Source organism: Struthio camelus, chromosome 4, assembly GCF_040807025.1.
Source record: "Struthio camelus isolate bStrCam1 chromosome 4, bStrCam1.hap1, whole genome shotgun sequence".
Lineage (NCBI taxonomy): Eukaryota > Metazoa > Chordata > Aves > Struthioniformes > Struthionidae > Struthio > Struthio camelus.
In genome coordinates this window covers 26,499,329-26,521,988 of record NC_090945.1, presented here as the reverse complement: position 1 = coordinate 26,521,988, position 22,660 = coordinate 26,499,329, and the positions used below count along the sequence as shown (strand labels likewise).

At 52.0% G+C, this 22,660-nt stretch overlaps 1 protein-coding gene across 2 annotated transcripts in view; it reads right to left on the bottom strand.

Moving 5' to 3' along the window:
* LOC138067160 (uncharacterized) overlaps positions 1-22,660 on the bottom strand; it is a 249,788-nt gene that overhangs the window by 43,442 nt on the left and 183,686 nt on the right. For both annotated transcript variants that reach the window (XR_011140888.1, XM_068941980.1), the window contains one exon: positions 7,527-7,658. Coding sequence is in view for 1 of the 2 variants with exons in the window: in XM_068941980.1 (XP_068798081.1) it covers positions 7,527-7,658 (132 nt within the window). In the remaining variant the exon portion in view is untranslated. The remainder of the gene's footprint in view (positions 1-7,526; positions 7,659-22,660) is intronic.

Below are 22,660 nucleotides of genomic sequence, written 5' to 3'. Positions count from 1 at the left end.
CATACCAATCACGATGATAACTATAACATGCAAAATACTACTTTAATATCCATCTCCTCCTTTTTGAGAGGTGACCCCTGAATGCGCATACAGTTTCCAACCCAGTACCGGTAACGTCTGCAAACCGGTGACCCAGTCAGGCAGGTGTCAAACTTACGCACTGCACTCGCGCTTAGTAGCGACAGCTATTTGCAGATACCAAGCTGGGATTGTAACTTCAAAAGCCCCTTTGAGGCCTATTTATGCATACAAATCTAAGCATCTGTAATCCACTGTTCATTTGAGAGCATCATGCATCCCTGTCTGTGCCTGGTTCAAAATACAGGAATTTGTTACAGGTGCCTTTAAACTAAAGCTACGGGAGCTCACCTTTTTTCCTATCTGGACAGCCAGGTTGAGGTGGTGGTGGTGGTGACAGAGGTGACCCAACCTACAGCAATATTAGCCTGCCCTGCCTCGAGTGCCACAGCGTTGTCCTGCTCCACATATTCGGCATCAGCTCCCTCAGCCTTAAGGCTTACCTGTCTCTGGGCTGGCAGCGCATCTCAGCTGCGCGATCTGAGTGGGATGAAGGATGACTCCTGAGCTTGTGCCGTCCACTTGTTAAAAATGAACCACTGACGCAGCGTTTTCTGCGTTCCTGATAACAGTTAAACAACGTGGTAAATAATGGTGGTGGGATGACCAAAGGTGGTTCCCTGGTCACAAAGCTGTTTCGCAGTATTTTTATGCGGTAGCTTAGCAGGAGAGGCCTTAAAGAAAAGATGGGCTGGGAGGTTGTTCTTCCAAAAGACAGTTTGATCAAAGACGATTTTGTGAGAGAGAAGAAAGGAGTAAGCAGAGAGAGGCAGAACTTGTGATTCTCACTGTTTTTGGAGAACCTCGACTGTTCGTGGCAAGCTCTGTTCAGACTAAAATGCGGTCATTGGAACTGGTAGAGAAACAATTTTCCACAAACAACATCAACAAAAAACATATTCTTGGGTATTAAGACACTCAAATTTCATTGCAAGAACAAACTTAAAATGCAGGGCTCAAAACCAGAAAAAGTTTTCATTTTTTCATAATGAAGAAAACTTTTGGTAGAGATTAAAGTTTAATCAAAAAGCACACTTGACTAATTTTGATGAAACGTGAACTACTCTCACAATATGCTCTAGCAACATATCAAATGACCTTGGACAGAAACCGAGCAGAGGCTGGCCCCGAACTGCACAAGTCTCGGATTTCTCCTTGCAATTAGTTACTAGGGGGAAGCACAGGTTTCTCCAGAGCTCAGTTTGAAGGCTGCAGAACGGCACTTCCCCGGGACATCGACGCAAGCCCAGGGCCGCGGACACGAGCTGCCGCGGCTGAGGGGACACGAGGGGCCCTCGGCCAAAGTTCAGGGACAACCGGCCCAAAGAGAGTGCGTTCACATCGACGCACACAGCACGCGAGATCTGGCCTCCATCCCAAAAGAAAGGAGATGCCTCAGTCTAGGATTAAGTTACTGGAACAAAAGGGAGCATTGCTGTGTTTCTTCTTGCTCCCCCGTTGCCCTTCTAGCTCACGCTGCTCCTCTACCTACGCGCGGAAGTTGAGTTGGTCTCTCCAAGAGACCATGCCCACCTTGCACCAAGCACCTCAACGTCACAAGCAAGCTGGTCCTCGCAGCAGTCAGCACCCTTTGAGGGTCACCCCACCAAAGTGCTCGTCATAATAATGTGCATTTGGCTCTTTCCTTTTGTTTTTGTATTTCCTATATCGGCACAGGCAGCACGGGGCAGCGGAAGCACCAGGCAGGCACGCAGAGGTTTGCGAGTGCATCACACCACTGCCAGAAATTTTATTTAAATTTATTTAATTTTTACAGTCAGCATCACCTACCTGAGCCTATTTTGTTCTAGCAGGAGAAAATCCCATGCAAGCATCGCCAATAAAGAAGTTTGAGTCCGAATTTGCCTACCACCAGCAAATACGTCCCCGCGCCAATGTGGCAGGAAACTGCTGGGGTCTCGCTCTCAGCAAGCGCGGGGGGGTGGGGGTCGCCAAAATAGTGCGAAAGGCAGGTCACCACGCGAGCGCAGAGCGTGGTTCACCCTCCTCCCCTGCGAGGAGGTTGTGAGATCTTTTATTTTACCTAAATCCCTGCTCCGAGCCACGCTTGCCCTGGGGCAAGGCGCCCAGGCAGCGCTGGGTGGGTGGGCGCCCTCGACGGCCCCCGGGCCAGCTCTGGGGAGAAATCCCTGCCAGCGGCAACACAGGCGAAACGCAGGTAACGCCTCTGAACTACATCACGGCCATCCACGACGGCCTGGTCTCTTACAGTCCCGGTGGCAGGCAAGTTATCTGCGGCTTCGCAAAATTATCCTTCTTGCTGCTAAATTTTTAGGACTTCATGACAATTGCACCACCTGCTTTCTGTCTTCTCCACTCCCTCTTTTTCCTCTCTGTCAACACTGTTCCGGTTTTAATTTTTAAAGAGTTACTTCAATAAAGCCAGCCCAGTCACTCCCTTTGAATAGAAAGGCCGGGCGGATCCAGGTCTGACAGCCTGACCAGCGGCTGCTGCAGAAAATAACCTATTCATTAGGCTTCCAAGGAGACCTGATCAAATTACTCAATACAAATAATTTATCTGACAATTTTCTCTTTGCAGATCATCCATACGCCGGCCAATTTTCACTGGCGCAGCACTGCTTTCTTTGCACAAAAACGTATCAAAAGTTTCGATAGCTCTCCAAGCGACTGCTAGGAGCGTTCATTTTGTGATTCTGCGTTTGTGCCGAGAGATTGGCACAGCGCGTTGTCTCCACGCTCTGCTTTAGGCGACCTACGCTATGAAACAGGCCTGAATAGTATTGCTGAAGCTTTGTTTTCCCTCTGCAGGTAGCATACCAGAGACGGAGGCAGGGAAGGTGGCCCAGGAAACGTTAAGATCTTGCAAACCTTTCTCTCCTCCTCTCCCCGCTGCTATCAGGGGGCAGGCGAGGGAGTGCTTGACAGGATACATGGACCCCAAATTCAAACGTGCCTAGGTTTTTCCTCTGGGCAAGGCGAAAATACACACCCACCCACACACACATACATAAGCCACTATCTGCTGGCTGTTTAGCAAGTTTACATTCCATTTTCTCTTGTCACGCTAACACAAATTATTTGCTCTTGTGTCTGGATCGCTATTTGCGGAGGGTGTAGCGACTACCCTTTGCCTCTCCTATTCGGTTAACTGTCTAAACACCGTAGCTCTTGGAAGGGGGCTGGAAAGTTTCTTCGCACGCGCCCCATATCCTGCAAATAATGGGACTTCAGCTTTCTGTGCCTGGAGGGGATCCGCCGGACTCTGCTTCGTGTGGTGCTACCGAGGTGTCCCCGCTGCCACGAACGAGGCGCGGGTCTTGTCTTGGTTCCTGAGGATACCACAACTCACCCCTTCGTACCATCTAATGAATCAATTAAATGAAACGCCAAACATCTGCCCTAGGTGTCTGAAGTTTGGTCGGGCACAGTAAACATCCCACAGTGCGTGAGCGCCTATATCATCTGTCAGCCGAGCTTTGCCTGGGGGAGTCACACGCCGGGGACTCGCGTTTCTCTGTCCTTTCCCCCGTCCAGCGACTCCTAGCCCTCGGCCAGCCCTCGCAAACGCGCGCCTCCACTCAAAGCTGGCTAAAGGCGGTGGTCTCTGCCTCTGTGTGCTTCCTGCAGAAAGTGCGCAAAAACCACACAAACAGAAACCCACCATCGCGGTGCCACCCACCCTGCCGGCCCCTGCGATAGGCAGCGCTAACGTACGCGCCTTAGTTTACATTAAAAAACGTCCCTCCGTGGGACGCTGCTCGTGCCTCGGCCTGCGGGGCGATGATTGATGATGCGGCTGCTGACTGCGGCCGCTGTCAGGGATCTCTAATTTAATTAATGAGCTTCGGCGCGTGTGTAACATAACTCCTGCAGCACCTACGCACCCCGGGAGAGCGCCGGGGCTATGGGGCGCCCGATCCGAACACGGGCGGGGAAATCAAGGAGCGGGAAGACAGATGCGCACACGCAAGGGCCAGATGCAGCTGAGCATCATTTGTTTTTCTGGCAGCTGAAAGCACGGGGAACCTGAAAGGGTTAACAGCATTTGTTCCACCTACCTCAGACTAAAAATAAATAAATACACCCACCCACAGTTGTCCAGATTGCTGTCCTAACCTTTCCCGAAATCTGGAAATCCCCAGGTGAACAGACTTGGGGTAAGCATTTTACGGTCTTCAGCATGCCCTGCACCCTTTCTCCATCACTGTCTTTGAGGTGCACTGGTCCCCTTCAACTCCAATATTTACCGTTAAAAATGTTCCTCTACCACATTTTCTTGGAATATTTCACCCTGGCACTGCAGTCTGACACGTCTAAGGAAGATTTGCTTCTCCTCACCAGGCTGCTCATCTTTGGATTGGGTTTTAAGAATAGCCAGACTCCCCCCCTTTTTTAATTCTTCCCTTACTGTATCCTTTTTCTCTGTCTAGCTTTACCTTGGTAATGAAAAGAGATTCTCCTTTGTTTTGGACTTTTAGCTGGACCAAAGATTTCTGCTTCAGAAGAGCTATGCTGTTCTCCCAAAGGCCATACTGCACTTTGGTTCTGCCTTGTTGCCTCACCTCCTCCCTACATGAGAGAAAACCCCCAACAATACCTTGTGTCCCTCGAGCTCTAAAAAAACAGGTAATGATGCATGGATGTGCAATGAAATTTCAGAAATGTGCAATGACTTTTTAGAAATATGCCAACTGTCAAGAAAAAAAAACAGACCCAGCAAATATTTAAACTGTGAAGTCCTCAATACCACCAACTATGAAATGCATTTTCTATTACAGTACAGTGACTTCTCCAAATTTTTTTATTTTTTTATTTTATTTTTATTTTTTAAGATTTTCTCCCAAAACGTGACCTGATGGTTGACCCAAAAGGCAGCCTGCTTATTAGGCTGTTGCTAGCCTGCTGCTGATCTACTGCCAGCAGCCCTTGAATGCTTTGTGTTTAAGGTCTTCACAGGTTTTCTCATTTGAAAAGCCTTTTTAAAAGATAACTTTGGTTGTATAATGGCCTGGCCATATGTACAGAGACGTCTATCACGAAGGACTTTGTGTTTACATAAAGACGACGGGATGGGGATATCAGCTGAGCTGGGCACAGGGACCGAACTGTAGATAAAGAGACTTGAATAAATCAATAAAAGCAGGCGGAAACTACCCGCGCGTCATACCACTCCGCATTTTCATCCAAACACATGTTTACGGCTATACCATTACGCTCTAGACCTAAAGATTTAGCATCAAAGGGATGCGCAAACCAAGACGGGCACCCACACAGGCGGGCGTTCATTGCTGAACACCAGAGCGGAGGAGCACCAAACACGGCAGCGCTGGCCTAGGCGGCACAGAGGGGCGCGCGGGCCCGGACACCAGCACCGAGCCGCGCACAGGGCGGCCGTGGGGCACAGAACCGATTTGGCCAGCTTCTTGCCTCAGGGCGAAACCAGCCCGGGGTGCTCAGCCGGGTGCTGCTGGGCTGCCTGGCCCCGAGAGGCACCAAGGTGGCAGAAGGTGGCTCAGCTCAGCCTGCAGGTCAGGGCACGCTTGCATTCACACGCAATCTATAGTGCCTACAATAACACTACATTTTTTGGGAGAGGGTTTTGTGTTTTTTGTGGGTTTTTTTTCCCCCTGCAGACGTCATACAGATAAAACGCAAGTCCATCGTGCCTACCTTTTTGAGTTCTGTTTTCCCTCCTCCACCGCGCTTCAAGATAAAAATCCCTTCTTTGCAATGTTCAACTGGCAGCTGCAAAAATTATATCACGGGGATAAAAGCCCAACTTCCTCTCAAGGGTAATACACTTACACTGGCAAAGAATTTGGTTGAAAGGCTGCAACAATGGATAAGCAATAGGAAGAGAAAAGAAATCCTATGAATTGCCTTTATTAAAAGATGATAGGAGGCAGTATGTTATGTGTTCTCTAAAGCTGCCGTAGAATTGTTTTCATATGAAATATTTGAAGAGTTTTCTATGAGGCTTGCAATTGGTCTTTCAGAAGAAAATTATGAGTATTATTTATTTTGTTCTAGAAATATTAAGACTTTAAAAATAATCCCCATTTTATAGATATAATATACTCTCTCCCTTTACACATGCTATAAAAGCAAAAATATATTTTACATGTCTTACTCAAATCTATAAGATATCATTACAGAAAATTGTTACTTTTATTACTCAACCTGAACTTTTATGCATAGCTACTGCATGAGATTTATACACTGCCTTTTTAGAGTTAGAAATGACACTGTAAAGCACAAGAACAGCCAGGATATTTGTTTTAAAGGCTATATTACAAGTTATTTTCTGATAACAATTCTTTTTCTGCTCAGATTATTATTTTAGTGCTCCCCAATTTTTGCCTCAAAGAAACTGCAAGGTGTAAACCTAACGCTTAAAGTGACAGCTGTCCAAGGCGCTTTAGTGACCTAAATCCTCCCAAAAGAGACCTCCACATTTCTTTTTGTGGTTCTCCCCGCTGTCAGTAGCTATTTGCCACCCAGCAGAAGCAGCCTTGTGCTAGGCAGGGTCCTGTCCGGCGCGGGCCACGCCAGCGGGGACATGCTAGGAAGCAGAGTTGCAGTTCAGAGGCATCTGGAGACCGCGGCAGTTTGAGCGTGTTGCGTGGGTATACTTATTTTGGCATCCGTGTGCCCTCAGACACCTGCACGCAGATCTCCTACTTCTGCCTGGGCTATCCCAAGTAAGTCAACGCAGGCAGGACCCACAGAGGCAAGCCCACGCGTCCAAAACCGTCAGCCCTGGAGAAGGGTGTCCCCAGAAGCCAGCCCCCGCGCCGCAGGGCGGATGGACCTGGGGTCTCGCCGGCTCCCTGCGATCAGCCCGCTCTCCTCCGCCCCAAACAACGGCACTCCTGTGCGGGCGCCCGAGTTACCGAGCTCCGTGCAAACACAACTTGCAGGCCCAGAAGTCACAGGTGCCGAGCAGAACCGGGCGGCTTCACCGGGCCCCGTCGGTGCTGCACCAGCGAGCCCATCACAGCACTGAACCGCAAGGGTGCGCGGGTGGCCACCACCACCACCACAGCAGAGCAACACAGTGCAGCGGCCACAGGTGTTCACAGACCCTTGCACCAACATTAACAAGGACCTTTTCAGATATCAGGATCACCAGAGGAATTTCAAGACAGTCATACCAGAAACAGGCCAATATTGAATCTAAGGAGGCTGGGAACGTAACCACCAGCCTTCAAAGACAGGCATATCTTACAACAGGTTTTCCTACTTAAGAAACTCCTATTTATCCTCCTGAAGCCTCCAGTTCCTGCTAGCATCAGGGACAACACCCTGGACTAGACAGACCGCCGGCCTCACTTCCCCCATCCTTTGTTATATCCCCTCTTTAATTTTGCATTTGTCCTCAAACATTTTGAGGACACGTAGGAATGGAAGCAACAAGGCTAGAAATAGCATTTCAGCGAGCCCTCAAAGGTGGGAGGGTTTACCTGGCAGGTGCTGCCGCCAGCTCGCCCGTCCGTCCGCGTGAGCCCTGGCCACTTCCACGATTCTTGAGCTGTGGAGCAAGTGCGTGCAGTCCCAGGACTCAGCACCATCTCCAGGATTTGCCATGGCTCACCCTAAAAACATCAGGAAACAGAGCAACATCAGTACATGCCTAAATGCCAAATAAATATACTTTTGAACTAATAGCAGAAAACTTTTCCCACTAAGGGAAAAAAAAAAAAAAGACTGTGGGCTATAATGCTCACAGCTTCAGGCATCGTATTCCATGGCCTGCCACTTTTATATATGCATATATATATAGTGTGATAGCTTGTCACTTTCTATATATAAGAGTTTTATAGTGGGCACCAGTAGTGATCACTATATTTTAGTGTGTAAAAACACCACCTTGGTTTTGCCATCCCAGAACATTGCTTTCAGGGATCAAGGTGTTTGTGTTCGATCTCTACGTGAGGGCTAAGGGACCGAGGGAAGTGCTTTCTTGAAAGCAAAATATTTCACCTTACTGTTTCCATGTATAAACAGAGGAGGGTTTTTTTTCCCCCCCATTATTTACAAATAAATTTTTTAAGGAGTATTGCACATATTTACAGATAGCTAGGACATTTGGTTGTTTGGGCTGTTGGGGTCTTTTTGGGGAAAAAAAAAAAGGGTGGGGTTCATGTGACAGGCATGCAGCCAGTCAAACTCACATACTGAGCACACGCAAAGGAGAGTTTTCTTCGCCTAGTCTCAAACACATATCTCTAAGCGCACTATACAACATTCAAGTAGGAGCTAGAGAAATACCAAACCATTATCAGTCGAGAAGGCACACGGCAAACATGGCGGTGTTACTCAAGCAGTACCCGTCTCTCCTCCCCGTTCTTTTGTTTCACAAGGAGCACCAGGATTAACAGAAGTTTTTGCTAGAGCCTAAAGAGCCGATCAACAGAGCACCAAAGAAAAGCCACCCACAGCCAATTTAAAACAGCACTGTGCTATATTGCCTTCTTGCACGGCTGTGGGTGACTCATTCAATCTATACCTTAACTTCTCCTGCAAGATTGGGGGAAGGTGCTGCACACACCACCTGTTTTGAGCACGTTGCGTGCCCAGAGCTGACCCCCGCAAGCCCCAGGGACGTTTGCGGGCTGCAAATGGTTGTAACCACAGCTACAGCTAAACCACAGAGGACTTGAGGGTTACCAGCAAGGGCTAAGGGGCCCGAGTTGCTTGTGAAAGGACAGTTGGGACTAGACATTACAGAAGCTCCTACACACTCCCATAACAAAAAGTGAGCAAACAGCATTGATGAGATGACAGCTATCCCAAGTAGTAGGCTAGCAGTTAAATAAACTGCTACAAGACTCCCCACCAACTTCCCCTCCCCACCAAACTTCAGGTTTCAGCACATCCATTTTACTCCACCTTCCCCACCGACAGCACACATCACTGCCTAGCTCTGATTCACTCACCAGAGTCATCACCTGCTGCTGGTTTTATCACACACTCACAGTCTCCAAAATAAGGTCCTGAAAGCCTCAATGGCATAAGTCACCTTGCTGACCCTAGCACATCTCCCACCAGCCCGAGGCCTCCCCCAGCAGGGAGATGTCTGCTCCCCACAGCTCCCTCCCACCTTCACCAGGTGAGCACCAAGCCTTACCTGCCTCCAGAGTCCTCCTTCTCCTCTCCAAAACTCCCTTTCCACCCAGGCAAGGCAGTCCTCCTCACCTTGCTGGGCTCCCTTTCCCAGCTATGCTCACTTAATGAACCCCACCTACCCCTGCACCTCGTCAGCCCCTCTATTTTCCACAGCTGGTAGGGTAGAGGACAACTACCCCCAAGGTCATCTTCCAGCTGGGTCTGGGTTAACTCTGTCCTCACCGTTTGGGAGTTTGCCCCCCTTATCACAAACAGACTAAACATGTGTGATTTTTAAAGACCCTCTGTAAGCCGAAGCAGCTCCACATCCCGGAAAAGTCAGACTCGTAGCTAGGGAGGAGGTGCACTGTATGTGTCAGTGTGGAGCATGAGTCTACTGTATTCTCCTAACCTACTTATTGCTACTTGCCTATTAATGAATGAGGCCTCAGGAAACCAGGTTTAAAACAAAAACCAAGTTGGTAGCTAGGAGAAAGGGAAAAGAAAGGGAATTTTCAAAAGCTCGTAGCATCGACTTCAAATGAGCGCATTGATTTCCAGTGAAATAGTTCCACTACAAGAAATAGGTCATATATGTAGCAATGATCTAATACTGAATTATAAGCACCTTACATCCCAGTCTTCAGACCAGGGCTGTAAAATGTGACCAAGCATTGGGAGGACCTTCATTTTTAAGGATTCATCTTGAGGCCTTTTGCATTTTCCCAGGTTTCTCATAATTTGCCAGCTAGGCGGGCGAGACATGCTGGCTCCCAGAAGTTTGCAGACACTTTAGGAAAAATCTTGGGGTTAAAACAAAACCGCCCGGGAAAGCTGGCCATCGTATATGGCAAGAGAGAGGAATCTGAAGGATAAAAACCCCACTGCACAGCAACGTGTGGAAAAACAAAGTCAGTAAGCATCAAACTAATATTAACAGGTCAGTGGTGTAGGAAGCGGACGTGAAAGGCAAGAGGAAATCTAAATAAACGCCCATCTGTTGCATCTTGCCGCCGACAGGACATGGAGCGCTTTCAAGCTGTTGCGTGCACCTGGGCTGAGGACGGCCAGAGGCTCGTGTAATTGAAGGGGGCTCAAAACGGGACTCACGACGAGGCGTCGGAGCGGTTTAGGGGGTGCAGAGGTCCGTGGCGAAGGCCAGCGCGGACCGCGAGGCAACGGCCGTACCAAAACAGGCGGAAAACGGTCCGGGTGTTTCCCAGCGCGTAATCCTTGGAAGGAAACGCTAAATCTAATCTCCGAGTCCTGGGCAGGGGGAACGACAGCCCAAAAGCAGGCATCGCCCTTCCCTCGCCTTCGCCCCTGTACAGAGCGTAACCGGTTGACAGAGGCGCGTGGGAATTAACCTCTTCTAGCGCAGCCTTCTCCTCCGTGAGCCGCTGCGTCGCGCGGCCCAGGCAAAACCTGACGCCCGTCACCTGACGGGTCTTGCGCAGCCCCACCTGCATTTCTTTCCGACCACGCTATGGGGGTCCTCAGATACCCCCGGGGGGACCTACCCTCTCATACCTGGTGGCTCACGCCCCAGATGCCGCGAGCTTGCCGGGCAAACGGCAACTCGTTTTCAGGGTTTTTGATTCTTTGTTTTTGGGGCTTATTTTATTTTATTTTAATTATTTATTTTTTTCCTCCAGCCTCCCTCGGCTCGGAGATTAATTCCTTCACGACTCGAGAGCGCCAAGACGCGCTGACCTCTCGCTCGCGCTCCGCCGCCGGCCGGGTTTCTCGGGCGGTTGCCACGGCGATGCGGCCGCCGAGGCCGCCTGGCCCGGCGCGAGGGGTGCCGGCCCGTTGGGGCTGGGCATTAATACCTGGCGGAGGGTGCCGTGTTTTCGGGGTGTCGTCTCGCTTGCGCGTACCCAAGGCACCGAAAGACGCTGGGAAAACAAACAAACGTTTGGGGAATTTTTTTGCAGCCTCTCTCGGCGGCCTTTTCGGGCTCCTGCTCTACCTTGGCTGCCAACGCAGAAAAAACACAGGAAAGTGGCAAAAGGGGGACGGACGATGAAGAGCGGGGCGGGTGGTGGCGGCGGCGGCATCGCGGCCGTGGCCGGCGGCAGACAGACAGCGGGAATTAATCCCCCGAGGGGCGCGTGGCGGGCGAGCCGGGCGCGCAATTAGGCTGAAGGAGGAAATTGGAAATGGCAAAGGTGTGAACGTATGTCAAATTACACCTAAATGATAAATTACAATTCTGTCAGCGAAACGAGCGGTAATTAAGAAAGATTTCAGCTATCCCTTCCTGGAGCGGCGTTGGGGGGGGGGGGGGGCAGGGGGAAAGAGAAAGAAAGAAAGAAAAGAAAAACAAGGAGGAAGAGGAGAAAGTCGATTTTTCTTCCCTCCTCCTCGTGGGTTGGTTTTTTTTTTTTTTTTAATAAAACAGTTTGGATTTATTTCGGGCATTGTTTCCATCCATCTCGCGCGCTGAGGCTGGTTCCTCCTGTTTCTCCGTGGCTGCGTTTGTGTCCTTAAAATATAATACCTTCCTTCCCCTCCCCCAGCCCGGCAGAGCCGCCGCCGTGCCAGAAACGAGCAGGGAGCTGATAGCGACTGATAAAAACCCACCCGGAGGGATTTTTAAAAAAAAAAAAAAAAAAAAAAGAGGGAGGAAAAAAGAGGGAAAAAAAAAAATCCCCTCTCTCCCGGCCGCCCTCCCCTCCCCGCTCTGTTCAAGCTGCTGCTCTCTAATTATTTCACGCAAGCCCCGCACAGCCCCAGCTGGCAATTAGGAAGCTGGGGGGATTCGCGCCCACCTTCCTCCTCCTCCTCTTGGTGCCCGGTGCGGGCGGCCCCGCCGGGGGGGTCAGGGCGGCCCCCGGGCCCCTCGGCGGGGGCTGCCGTGGGAGCGGGCTCCTCCGGCGTGCCCCCAAGAAGGCGCGATAGACGGCGAGCGGCCTGGCAGCACCAGGCAACCCGGCGAAACTGAAACGCCGCTGCGCAAACAGCGCCCAAGATCTCCAAATCCTACGTGAATATACCTATGCTTTTAATTATCCACTATGCGTACATATACAGGCGCACACACGCGTGCATAGGTCGAGTTGGTGCCGCCACACGACCTGTTCGTACGCGGACTAATCGCCGCAGGACTTGGGCGCTGTCGGACAGCAACTGTGCGCCACCCGCTCAGGCGGGTGCAGCGCGCAGATCAATACGAAATCTTCAGCGAGCGCTCGGCTCCCTTTTCGTTTCATTAAATCTATTAAGTTTAATTAATCTGAGAAGAGAGTGACATAAGGATTAAAAAAAAAAGGAAAAGGAAGGCAAGACAGCCTAATTACACGCCAATGTCTTTTTTTGCCCGCGTTCTTGTAATTTCTTATATACATATATCCGTTACACATGCATGTGCAAGAGACGTCCAGAAAGACACACCTCAACATTTAGGTCCTGGCTTTGAAATTTTACGTTTTTGTGCCAGAAGTGTATATTTACACAGGGGTGGAGAAGGGACACGCGAATGCAAAGAGTTAAATGCCTCAGCGTGCTTCGCTGACAGCGAGGTTGGCACCAGTGACCATCGTCGGGGGATAAATCACTTTGCAGCGACGGCGGCCAGCGAGCGAAGTTCGCATCCTGAAGAGCTTAATTAGGAAGCATGTTAAAAGTGAAAGGGTGAGAGCCATGTTAATTATATGAGGTTTCTCTTGGAGCAAACCCAGGCAGTAACTGGGCTGTAAGGGCTAAAGCGGGATTACGCTATCCCCTGAATTAATCAGCCTCTGTTGCTGGCGTGACACAGTTGCTTGTCCAAAAAAAAAAAAAACAACAACCCCGAACGTATCCAAATGCAACTGGAAATTGCAGGTAGGAGCTTGGATTCGATTGTGCTTGGTTACTGTGACACAGCTCGACTTGCTGGAGCAGCCCTGTGCTCCAAACGGCATTTTAAACACCAACCGGTGTTTTATAAGAGCTCCCCGGTCTGGCCATGAACTCCCACCTTTAAGGTCACGACTCGACGCCGAGGACTATTTTTTTTCCAGCCTTAAACACGCCCGTGGCATCAAAGCCGCAGTCTTGGCGTTGCTGCCCGACGGCCGACGAACGGAAGGGGGGCTACAAGGGGGCTGCATTGGTTGTAGGGGCTATTTCCAAAGCCATCGTGAGCGCGAGCCTCTCGAGGGAGGTTGAGCGGCTTAAAAAAAAAAAAACCCAAACCCCCGAAACTCCTCTGCTTTATCCTCACCTTGATGGCTGCAATCTTCTCGTGAAAACCCCAACTGCGGGGAACGTGTGAGCTCTACAGCTAACTGCGTCGAAATTGTTAATAACTATATTCATACGAAGTAACCCGCGTAGAGGGTTCGCCTCTGGGATTTCCTTCTTACCGAGCAGCCCTTGCAAACGACGTGGGACAGCAGTCCGCCAAGGAGCTCTGCGACACCTCGTCCTTTCCACGTCGCACGAACCTAGAGAAACCCGTGGTCTCCGCAGGGCGACGGCCGAGAGCCCCCGCGTGGGCGGCCCGCGCTGGCCCCGCTCTCTCTTCCTCCCTCCCTTCGCCCCCGGCACGCCAGAGGAGCAGCGAGGCCGGCCTGTGCCCACCCCTCAAAACACCCCTTCGCCGCTTCTGTACAGCTGATGCCATTTACCAGGTTTTTCTCTTGGTTTATGCCGTAAAGGTTTCAAAATCCAAACTCGCGCTGCGAGGCCTCTCCCCACGGGAAGCGCCCCGAGCGGGTGGCGGGAGAGGAGCTCAGCGCGCCCGTTTTCACCCGCCCCCCCCTCCCCCCCCCCCGATTTCCCCCCACGGCCTTCTGCCTTGACGCTACCACGCGTTAGCGCGTCCCCACCGCCGGCACGGGACGAAAACCCGCCGCTGCTTTCGTCCCACCGCTATCTGATTTTGGGGGAAGAACGGGAGGCAGGTGGTGTCTTGCACGCGCAGCGGCCCGCTCGGCGTATTAAGAGGCAGCAGCAGTCGTTAGCTGCTCCAGAGGCTGAGTTACGGCAAGGAAAGCGTCGCTTACACGCACAACGAGTGGAAAACACGTTATTTAAGGCCGGGAACGTTTTGGGCACTAACAGTATTCTGAAATCACTTGGCATGAAAACACCCTCCGTTACATGGCGGCGTGCAGCATGTTGTTCAGCCCTCCCTGTGGCCACAGGGCTACGACGGAGGGCGATCGGCACACGTGGGGAATGAATTTGCAGAGAGGGTTTCCGGTGTCAGATGCCAGACAATCATTAACCAATGGCGGCCGTTCCTTGCAGGTTACGAGCAGCAGTAATCAGAGCAGCCGCGCTGGTCCTCCAGGCAGTTCGGAGACTCTCCGGAGCGCTCCCCCTAAATTAGCCGCGTATACGGTGAAAAAAAGTAAAGGAAACGGCAGCCAAAGGCAGGCCAAGCGTACAATACGCTGCACTGTATTCCTTTCGCGGTTTATTCTTTTTTGTGCTTAAAAATATACGTTCCCATTGCAAATACTTTATCTTGAAAATCCAGGACACTATTACTAGAGATTTTCTCTCCTGAGAAGACCCTAACATTATTGCTTGCAAGAATCTTACAAGAGATGGCAGCTGGTTTTAGCATTTTGGAAAACCAAGTTTACCTTGCATTTGAGATTAAAAGAACATAAAACTACTGCTTTTCCTGCTGCCAAGCTCATTAAATCATGCTCTAATAAGAAGCAGCTGACTGCACCAAACAAACAGGGTTTGGACCACTACAACCGACTCCAACCTGCATTACTTTTATAGGCTGGGAACAGGAAGGGGCATATCGAATGTGCAAATATCAGGCACCGCATATATGTTTGGATTAATGAAAACGGCACAATAACTTGGAATATTGTTTTATGGATTCATTTCCTCCCTGTCCTTCCCCTCATCCCTCCGCACCTGCAAAAAACCCTTCTGTGATCACGGCCTTTTAACTTTCACCAGGCTGCTCCAGTTCAGCTCAGCTGCTCTGGCCCCCGCTCAGCTAGCTGTCCGCAGCTGCTGCAAATTGATTTATCCCCCTGCTCGTAGTCGCAGCTGATGACCAAAACGTCAGAGTAATTGAGGATTTGCGGTGGCCTCTTCATAACCTGATTTTTTTTCCTCCCCCCTCTTAGTTTTTATTTTCAAGACCTCCAGGCATTTTACGCACAAAATTGACGTTTTAGTCTACCTTCTTCCAAACAGGGTTCTTTGTGCTTCGTTTCATAACCGTGACGCTGCAGTGGCAAAACCTCCGAGGGGGGCACGGCAATTCGCGGAGAACTAAAAAACCCTGTCCCAGAGCACACGCAAAGGCTCGCGGTCAGGCAGCGAGCAGGGAGACGCCGATAGGCGAGCGGCAGGCCGGGATCAGCAGGTATCCGCCCGGCCCCCCCGCAAGCCCCAGACGAAACGCGAGGGAGGAAAGGCAGGCGCCGGGGCGCGCGTGCAGCCTCGCCGCGAGCAACGAAGCCCTTGGACCCGGGCCCGGGAAAGCTGGCGTGGGTCACGGTCCGCTCCTTCCCCCTGCGGCACGGCTAATGAACAGATTACACCATCCGCCTCCTCTGGCCAGGAATCCCAGTAAAGCAAAGCAGTTCGGCTGGGATTAGTTTAAATTTGGGTCGTTTGTTTTTCTCCCCCCCCCCCGGCCCAAACCGCAGAGGAATTGCATGATTTAGCGGCGGGAACGGTTTATCAATAGCTGATTTATCAGTCACCCCTCGCTCGGGAGAGAAGCCGCCAGCAGGCGCCCGGCACGGTTTTTGCCTTTTACCGTGGTCTCGCCACCTCTTCTTAACGTCGGAGCAGGGAAATCGTGCCCGGTGCCCCCGCTCCCGAAGAGGGGAGGAAGCAGGCGCCTCTCCCCCTCCCTTCGAGCCCGCAGGCGCCAAGGCGCCCCCTGAGTACCCTCTCGCAGAAGGCCCGGACGCAGCCGCTCCCCAAAATCGCCGCGGGTCGGACCCAAAACGCTTCCTCCCCAGGGCGGCTCCGGCGGCTCCTGAGCGGCCCCCGGTCCAGCGGGCGGGCGAGCTCCGCTCAGGCACGTTGCGGCGCCGAGCCCGTTCCCCCCAAAAACGGTTTGCCTTAAAATTGCTGTTACCACGTGACGCCCTATAAAAGGTTTAGGTTTGGGGGTTGTTTTTAACGGGAAAGCACGCTCGGTGTAAAGGGGCACGGGAGCAGTCGCTAGGTAGCGCCAATGGCGCTCCTAATTAACTCGGAGTCACTCGCGTCTTCCTCAGGCTCAAAACTCCTGTTTAGACGGAGGAAAATAAATGATCCAGTGCCATAAACATACCTTTAACCGCGGCTGCCGAACGCATTAACGAACAGAAACGCCGAAGAGGCAGGATCTCTTAAAACAGCGGAGGAACGTCTCCGCTGACAGATGCGGGGTGCAGCAAAATAGGTCAGTAAAGGGAAATACGCATAACGAACCGCGTAAAGCTGCACGCATGAAAATGAACGTATTGACGAAAAGCGATTCTGAAACGAAGGCTCAGACACAACTCGTTAGTCCCGTAGCCAAGGCCGTTACGCATTCGGCGGCAGCACCGCACGCCAACGGCGGTGCCGCGGTGGGCGAGAGCAGCCAGCGCTTAGAAACCCCTTTGCTGAACCATTCCCCCGGCTTTCGCCGCCGGAGGTGCTGGCAGGGGCGGCGGCGAGGGGAAATTCGGGGTTTCCGAGGCGGCGGTGCTGCCGGCCGGCCGGCGGCTCGAGGGGGTCGGCAGCGGCGGGCAAGCAGGGCAGCCCGCAGCCCCCGTAAGCCTGCTGTACGGCAGGCAAAACCCAAGCCTCATCCCCTCGAAGCCTGCCGCGCCGCACCGGCACGCAGCCGGGGATGCTGAACGAAAGGCCGGCGTGGGGATGCCGCCCGGGCAGCGGAGGCCGGCTCCCGAAACACGCGCTCGCCCCCTCCCGCGCCGGTAGGGGCACGACTACCGTGGCGGAGGGCCGCACGCCTTCCCTGGGCAAACGCGTACCTTCCCGAAGGAGACGCGTCCGCCCTCACTTGCTGCAGCGCGGGTATTAGGGCGCAACGCCGACCTCGACTAATGAAACGCATAGATCATAGAGGGAAAGGGTTACGCTCGCACCTAGCGGGCTCACCCCTTTATTTATCTTTAACCGGCACACTCTGGAGAGGAGCCGGCCCGCGGCCCTCCCCCTTCCCGGGATTAGCAGTCCCCGAGTCACTTTTTCCCCTCGCGGGCGCATCGCTGCTCGCCCGCCCCCAAGCCCCGTCTCGCCTCCCAGAATAAACCGGCGGCTCGAGCCCCGCGCGGGATCCCGGCGCCGCCCGGCCCCTTCCCGGCTGCGCCTTTGGTCAACGGTACGGTCGTAGCTTGGCAGAAATAAATCAGGGATCTCCATTTGACCGCGCCGCTCTGAGCAAACCGCCCCGGGCAGGGGGCTAAAGAGCGCGTTACTCCCGGCAGCGAGCGACGCAGGGCAAACCCACCAACGGGAGCAAAACGCGGCAGAAGGAGCAGGTAAAAAAAAAAAAGACGACGGCCCTTCGTATCCTTTTCCCCCTTTTTTCTCCCCCGCGAGGCCCTTTGGCTTCCCGTTGTGCAGCGTACTGATTTGTGGGTTTTTTCACGTTGAGAGAGCCCGGGGCGCTCCGGCGACGGGAAGCGGCGCCCCGGCTCAGCCTTCCTCCTCGCAGCCAGGCTCTTCCCGCTGCCCCGCTGCTGACTCGCGCGTCGCCAACCTTTGCGGCGGCTTCTCCGTCCAGCCCTTTCGGCCCTGCTGGGGGCTTTTTATCTTCCTGTCAAACTTATCTTTCAAACACGCTTTTTTTAACGTGCAGTCGTCGTTTGATTCGGCGGGGGAGGTTTCCCCGGGGCTCGTGGTGCCCAGCGGTCCCTTTCCCTGCGATCCTTTCCGGTAGAAGACGTTGCAAAAATCCGTGCAGGTCCGACTGGATATTTACGCCTGCATTTTATGGAGGTACAGCGTTTTCCTTAAGTTATGCGAGTCCCGTTTCATTATTCTGCAAACCTCTCGGTGAACCTGGGATTTCACTCTATAATTTATGCTTCCGGATGCAATTCAGCAGTGTAATCCCATGATTTATGTGCTTCATTCATAATTTGATCGTTTCAGGACGATACGTGTTTTTCTCCGTGATTTACAGACCTTCCCCTATTCCCGTCCCCGGCCTGCGCCCGCCTCAGCTCAGCCTTGCACCCCCAGCGACGGCGCTTTCCCAGGGAGGAGGCTGGGCCGCCGCGGCCCCAGGCCAAGTCCCGAGGTTAATTGCAATCGATTCGCCTCGGCTGCAATTACACTCCCGCCCGCGCGCGCCCGGGAAGCCGGCAGGCTTAACGCGGCCTCAGCGGGGAAGCAAGCCAGCGTGCCGCTCTTCCCGCGGGTACCGACGCAGCGAGCCGCGGGGCAGGGCGACGGGGGCAGCGGGGCCCGGCGAGCTCCCCTCGCTCACCTTCCCGCCCAGACAGCGGGGAGAGTAATTAAGCATTGCTGATTACCACCGGCTTGATTTCAGCACGAGCATCCCGAGCGCCGGCCAGGCGGCAGGCCTGCGCCGATTCCCAAAGAAAATCCTCCCGCGGCACCAGCGACTCCTCAGAGAGCCGAAAACGGTACAAAAGCAAAACCGACCCCCTGAAACGGGGGCGGAAGGAGCCCTCTGCGGCGCTGGCCTTTTCCACAGCAGCGCTTCGCGTCCGGCGGGGGCGAGGGTTGGCTCTGCCGGCCCGCGGCCCCTTCCCTGGCCCGTGGGAACGTCAGGGGAAACGACGTCAGGAGCCTTCCTAAGTGAAGATATATGATATTCATTGCCTCTCCACAAGGCTTATTGCCCTGTCACAGAAGGAAATAAGGTGAGTTTGACATGATTTGTTCTTGACAAATCCCTGTTGGCTGTTACTTATCTTCTTGCTATATTCTAGAGGCTCATAAATAATTTGTTTGATTATTTCTTCCAGCATTTCTCCATGCGCTAAGTAGACTGAATGGCCTATCGCTCCTTGGCTTCCTAGTTTGCCTTTTTTTTTTCCCCTCCAAAAGACAGGCACTCTGTTTATCCTCTTCCAGTCTTCGGGAACCTCCCCTATTCGCCACAACCGCTCAAAAAAAATTGCCAGTAGTTAAATGATCGTTTCTGTGAGCTCCTTCACATCCAGCTTACTGGCAAACACCCTGCTGACTTCTTTTTCCACCCTAAATTGCACCCTCAGTTGCTGAGATGATCACTGTCAACCTAAAAATGATCCTCGGTGGTGACATGGCTAAGGCTAGAGCAAAGAAAAGATACTGGGTGCTTTCATCTTCTTGACGTCACGTATCACCAGCTCTGCCACCTCATTTAATGGTGGGCCACCGTTTCCTGATCATCACGACTAGTAACTAATATCTCCCTAGATTATGTTCCTGTCCTCTCTGGGGCACTTGCAGGTTGCACCTCATTTTGCCCCTGCAGGCCCAGGCTGTGCTTTTCTGCTCACTGACTACTGTATTCATGCCGATCCAGTTTTCAGTCTCTGGAGGCTCCCGATTTAAGTTTAGTTGGCCTGTTACCACGTTTCCCACCTGTCCTCTCTGGTGTAATAGCTTGCACTTGCATCTTGCTATTGCTTCTTCAATGGCAATGCTGAACTTCATCGCTGAACTTCATCTCTGAACTTCGTTTCCCCTCAGCCCTACTTCTCGTAGGGTTTCATCTACCAATTCTCTCAGTTGGTTGGTGTCCATTATTCCTATCCCACCTTGTATGTCACTTTTTAAACAAATTACTTCCTATTCATAAAATCTACTTGTTTTCTTCACATTCTCTCTCCAAACCTTGTTTCCAGCCCATCCGAGACTACCTTGGAGAGGTTGCATTGTACCGTCTCCCTTTTCTGACAGAAGTGGGTGTAAGCTCTTCCACTGGTACCCGTCACCATTTTCCATCGCTTCCCCAAATCTGGGCTGAAACTACCTACAGAGTTGTAGCTGATACAGGCAAGATGATGTGCGTATCTGCTTTGGAATAAGATGTTTCCTTTTCCTCTCTTACAATTGCTTAGTAAAACACACACATATATGTATGTATGTATACCTAAATGTATAAACAGATATGTTAGATACATACATATTAACAAATAAAATATATATACATACACCTATATATATAAAACAAACTGGTAAGTTGAAATCCCAAGGGGTGGGGTGCTCCTTTGGCTACGATTTCCTTCCATACAAGCACTGGTCGTTTTGAGATATCCAGGCTTGGGAGGGCAGGATGCCAAGAGAAATACCAACGGACCTCCGCTTCTTACCACACTGTGAGACAAAAACGCAGTACAAGCTTGGTATTTGAAAATCCAGCTGTGTAAGTAATGGAAAGTTAGAGCAGGTGGAGATGCTTTTACACGACGGTGGCCACAGTACAGCCCTGCCGAAGCCACCAGCCTGTGCCACGCCATTGTGCGGCACCGCACCACACTGCATTACTGTGCCGTACGAAGGAGGAACGTGTCTATTTTATCCCGTGGCCTTGAAAATCTAGCTTTGGCTTAAAAAATCAACTTGGGGGATTTTAAAGGTAGGGCCTGGGGTGCCCCCTTCCAGAGGACAGAAACCCCGAGTGGAGACAACTTCTAAAAATAACCCAGGAACATCGTTTAATTGAGAACGACACAACCGGCAGTCAGGTCTGCACCAAAAGAGACGAAGAAGCCCCACAAAACCCCCACAAAAACCACGCGACCCCCTTCCCTCCGAGGCTTTCATATGCTTGCGAGGAGCTCTGCTGTCCTTGTTAGACAGTGCTGATTATCCCAGACCGCTCCACCCAGCCCTCTCAGGAATTTAGTGCTTAGAAGATCGTATCTGTACGTCAGAAATGTTCACACCACTTATATATGAGATTAATTACAGTACTTGATAGGAAATAAATACCGCTGCGGTACGAGCGTTAAGGGAATTTTGTCCATCTTACTAGAAAGCAGTCACCGAAGGAACGGTCTACGGAGGCAGCCGTCACTCTCGCACGTTAGACTAGAGGAAGAGCTTGGTAATTCGTGCCTTACCAGTCGCTGGGACGCAAACTCCAGGAGCATGACAAGAGTTCACCCCCCCTGCCATCACCACTTATTGGCATTTTTCTTTTGTCTTGCTCTTCAGCAGACGCCACCGTATCTGGTCTCCGTGTCGTGGAGTCAGGACCCCGGGTATGGCCTGCTGTGTCACTCCTAATGAATCTATAACTAGATATAGCCTGCAGGTCTCTGCTTTTTCTTTTTAACAACATAGGGGAAACAAAGAATAAGGAAAAAAGGGAAAAAAAGCTATTGCAGCATATCCACACACACACGCATACACAAAGCACACCACCTTAAAGAGAAACAAATCCTAGGGAGAGCTTTTGAGCAGGCGTACCATCATTAGCACACTGCTATTTCAAGCGAAGCACTAGTAACCACAACTGTGACAGCGTCTTATAGGGAGGGAGTAGTTTGGGAGCTGGTCCTAAACTACTTAGGGTTTTACGAGCCATGTCTAACGCCAGAAGCATCACTCTGCAGCCAGCAGGACCCGGGGTGCACTTCTTCCCCACACCCAGGAGCGCGGCCATACGTCGCGCTACTGCTACTCGTCACGTAGCGCATTCGTTACTGGAAGAAAAGAGCGTGTAAATGGATCGGCACCCGAAATGAAGAGCAGCAGGCGTCTTGTTCTGGAAGAAAGTGATCTCAGCCATATCTGCTGCTAGTACGGCCAGCTGCGTGTCTCCTAAATGACAAATTGGTGTGATTAATAGCAGCCTTCCCCAGCCTCGCATGCAGTGCAATTTCAGCCTCATGTGCAAGGCGATTCCCGCCACTGCCCTTCGATCCTAACAGCATTTCCCCATCGTTGTCTGAGCCCACTAAAGAGCCTTTCTCCTCCACAGATGTTGTCTGCACTAGAGAACCAACCCAGGAGCAACTAAACCAGCGCTCAACGCTGCTCTGATGCGGCAGCGATGTGTACCCATCCCGTCGTTTCAGGTCTGCCTTGCATCCGGTGCCTGCACGTCCCGTCCCGTCCGGTCCCATCCAGCTGCTGCTCCCGGGACCCAGTGCTGCCCCGGGTTTGGCATCCGGCCTCCTGTGGGGCAGCCACACGGTTGACTGGAAAGCGTCTGGGGAAAACATTTAGTCCTTTATTTCCTGCTCTTTCAGAAAGAGGCTCCTGAAAGCCCGAAGACGCTGGTTCTCGCTGGTCTTTCCCAGCCACGCTGCACGGCTGGGTTTTCATTGCTATATGTGCAGTTTGAAGGTCACAGTTAGTTTTTCAACAGACTTCAATCCACGCATAGCAGCTGACAACGGGTCTAAAGGCAAATTTTCTCATTACTGACAGGATCCCATTCCCAGCTAAGTACCGGGAGCCTCCTGCCCACACCAATCACCACCAGCCGCTCCTCATCCCGGTGGGACATGGGGCTACCTGCTGTCACTGCCAAGGGCTTGACGGGCCCTCACAAACGAGGCACAGCGAGTGATCCAGGGGAGCAACGGCACAGGAGGATAACGCA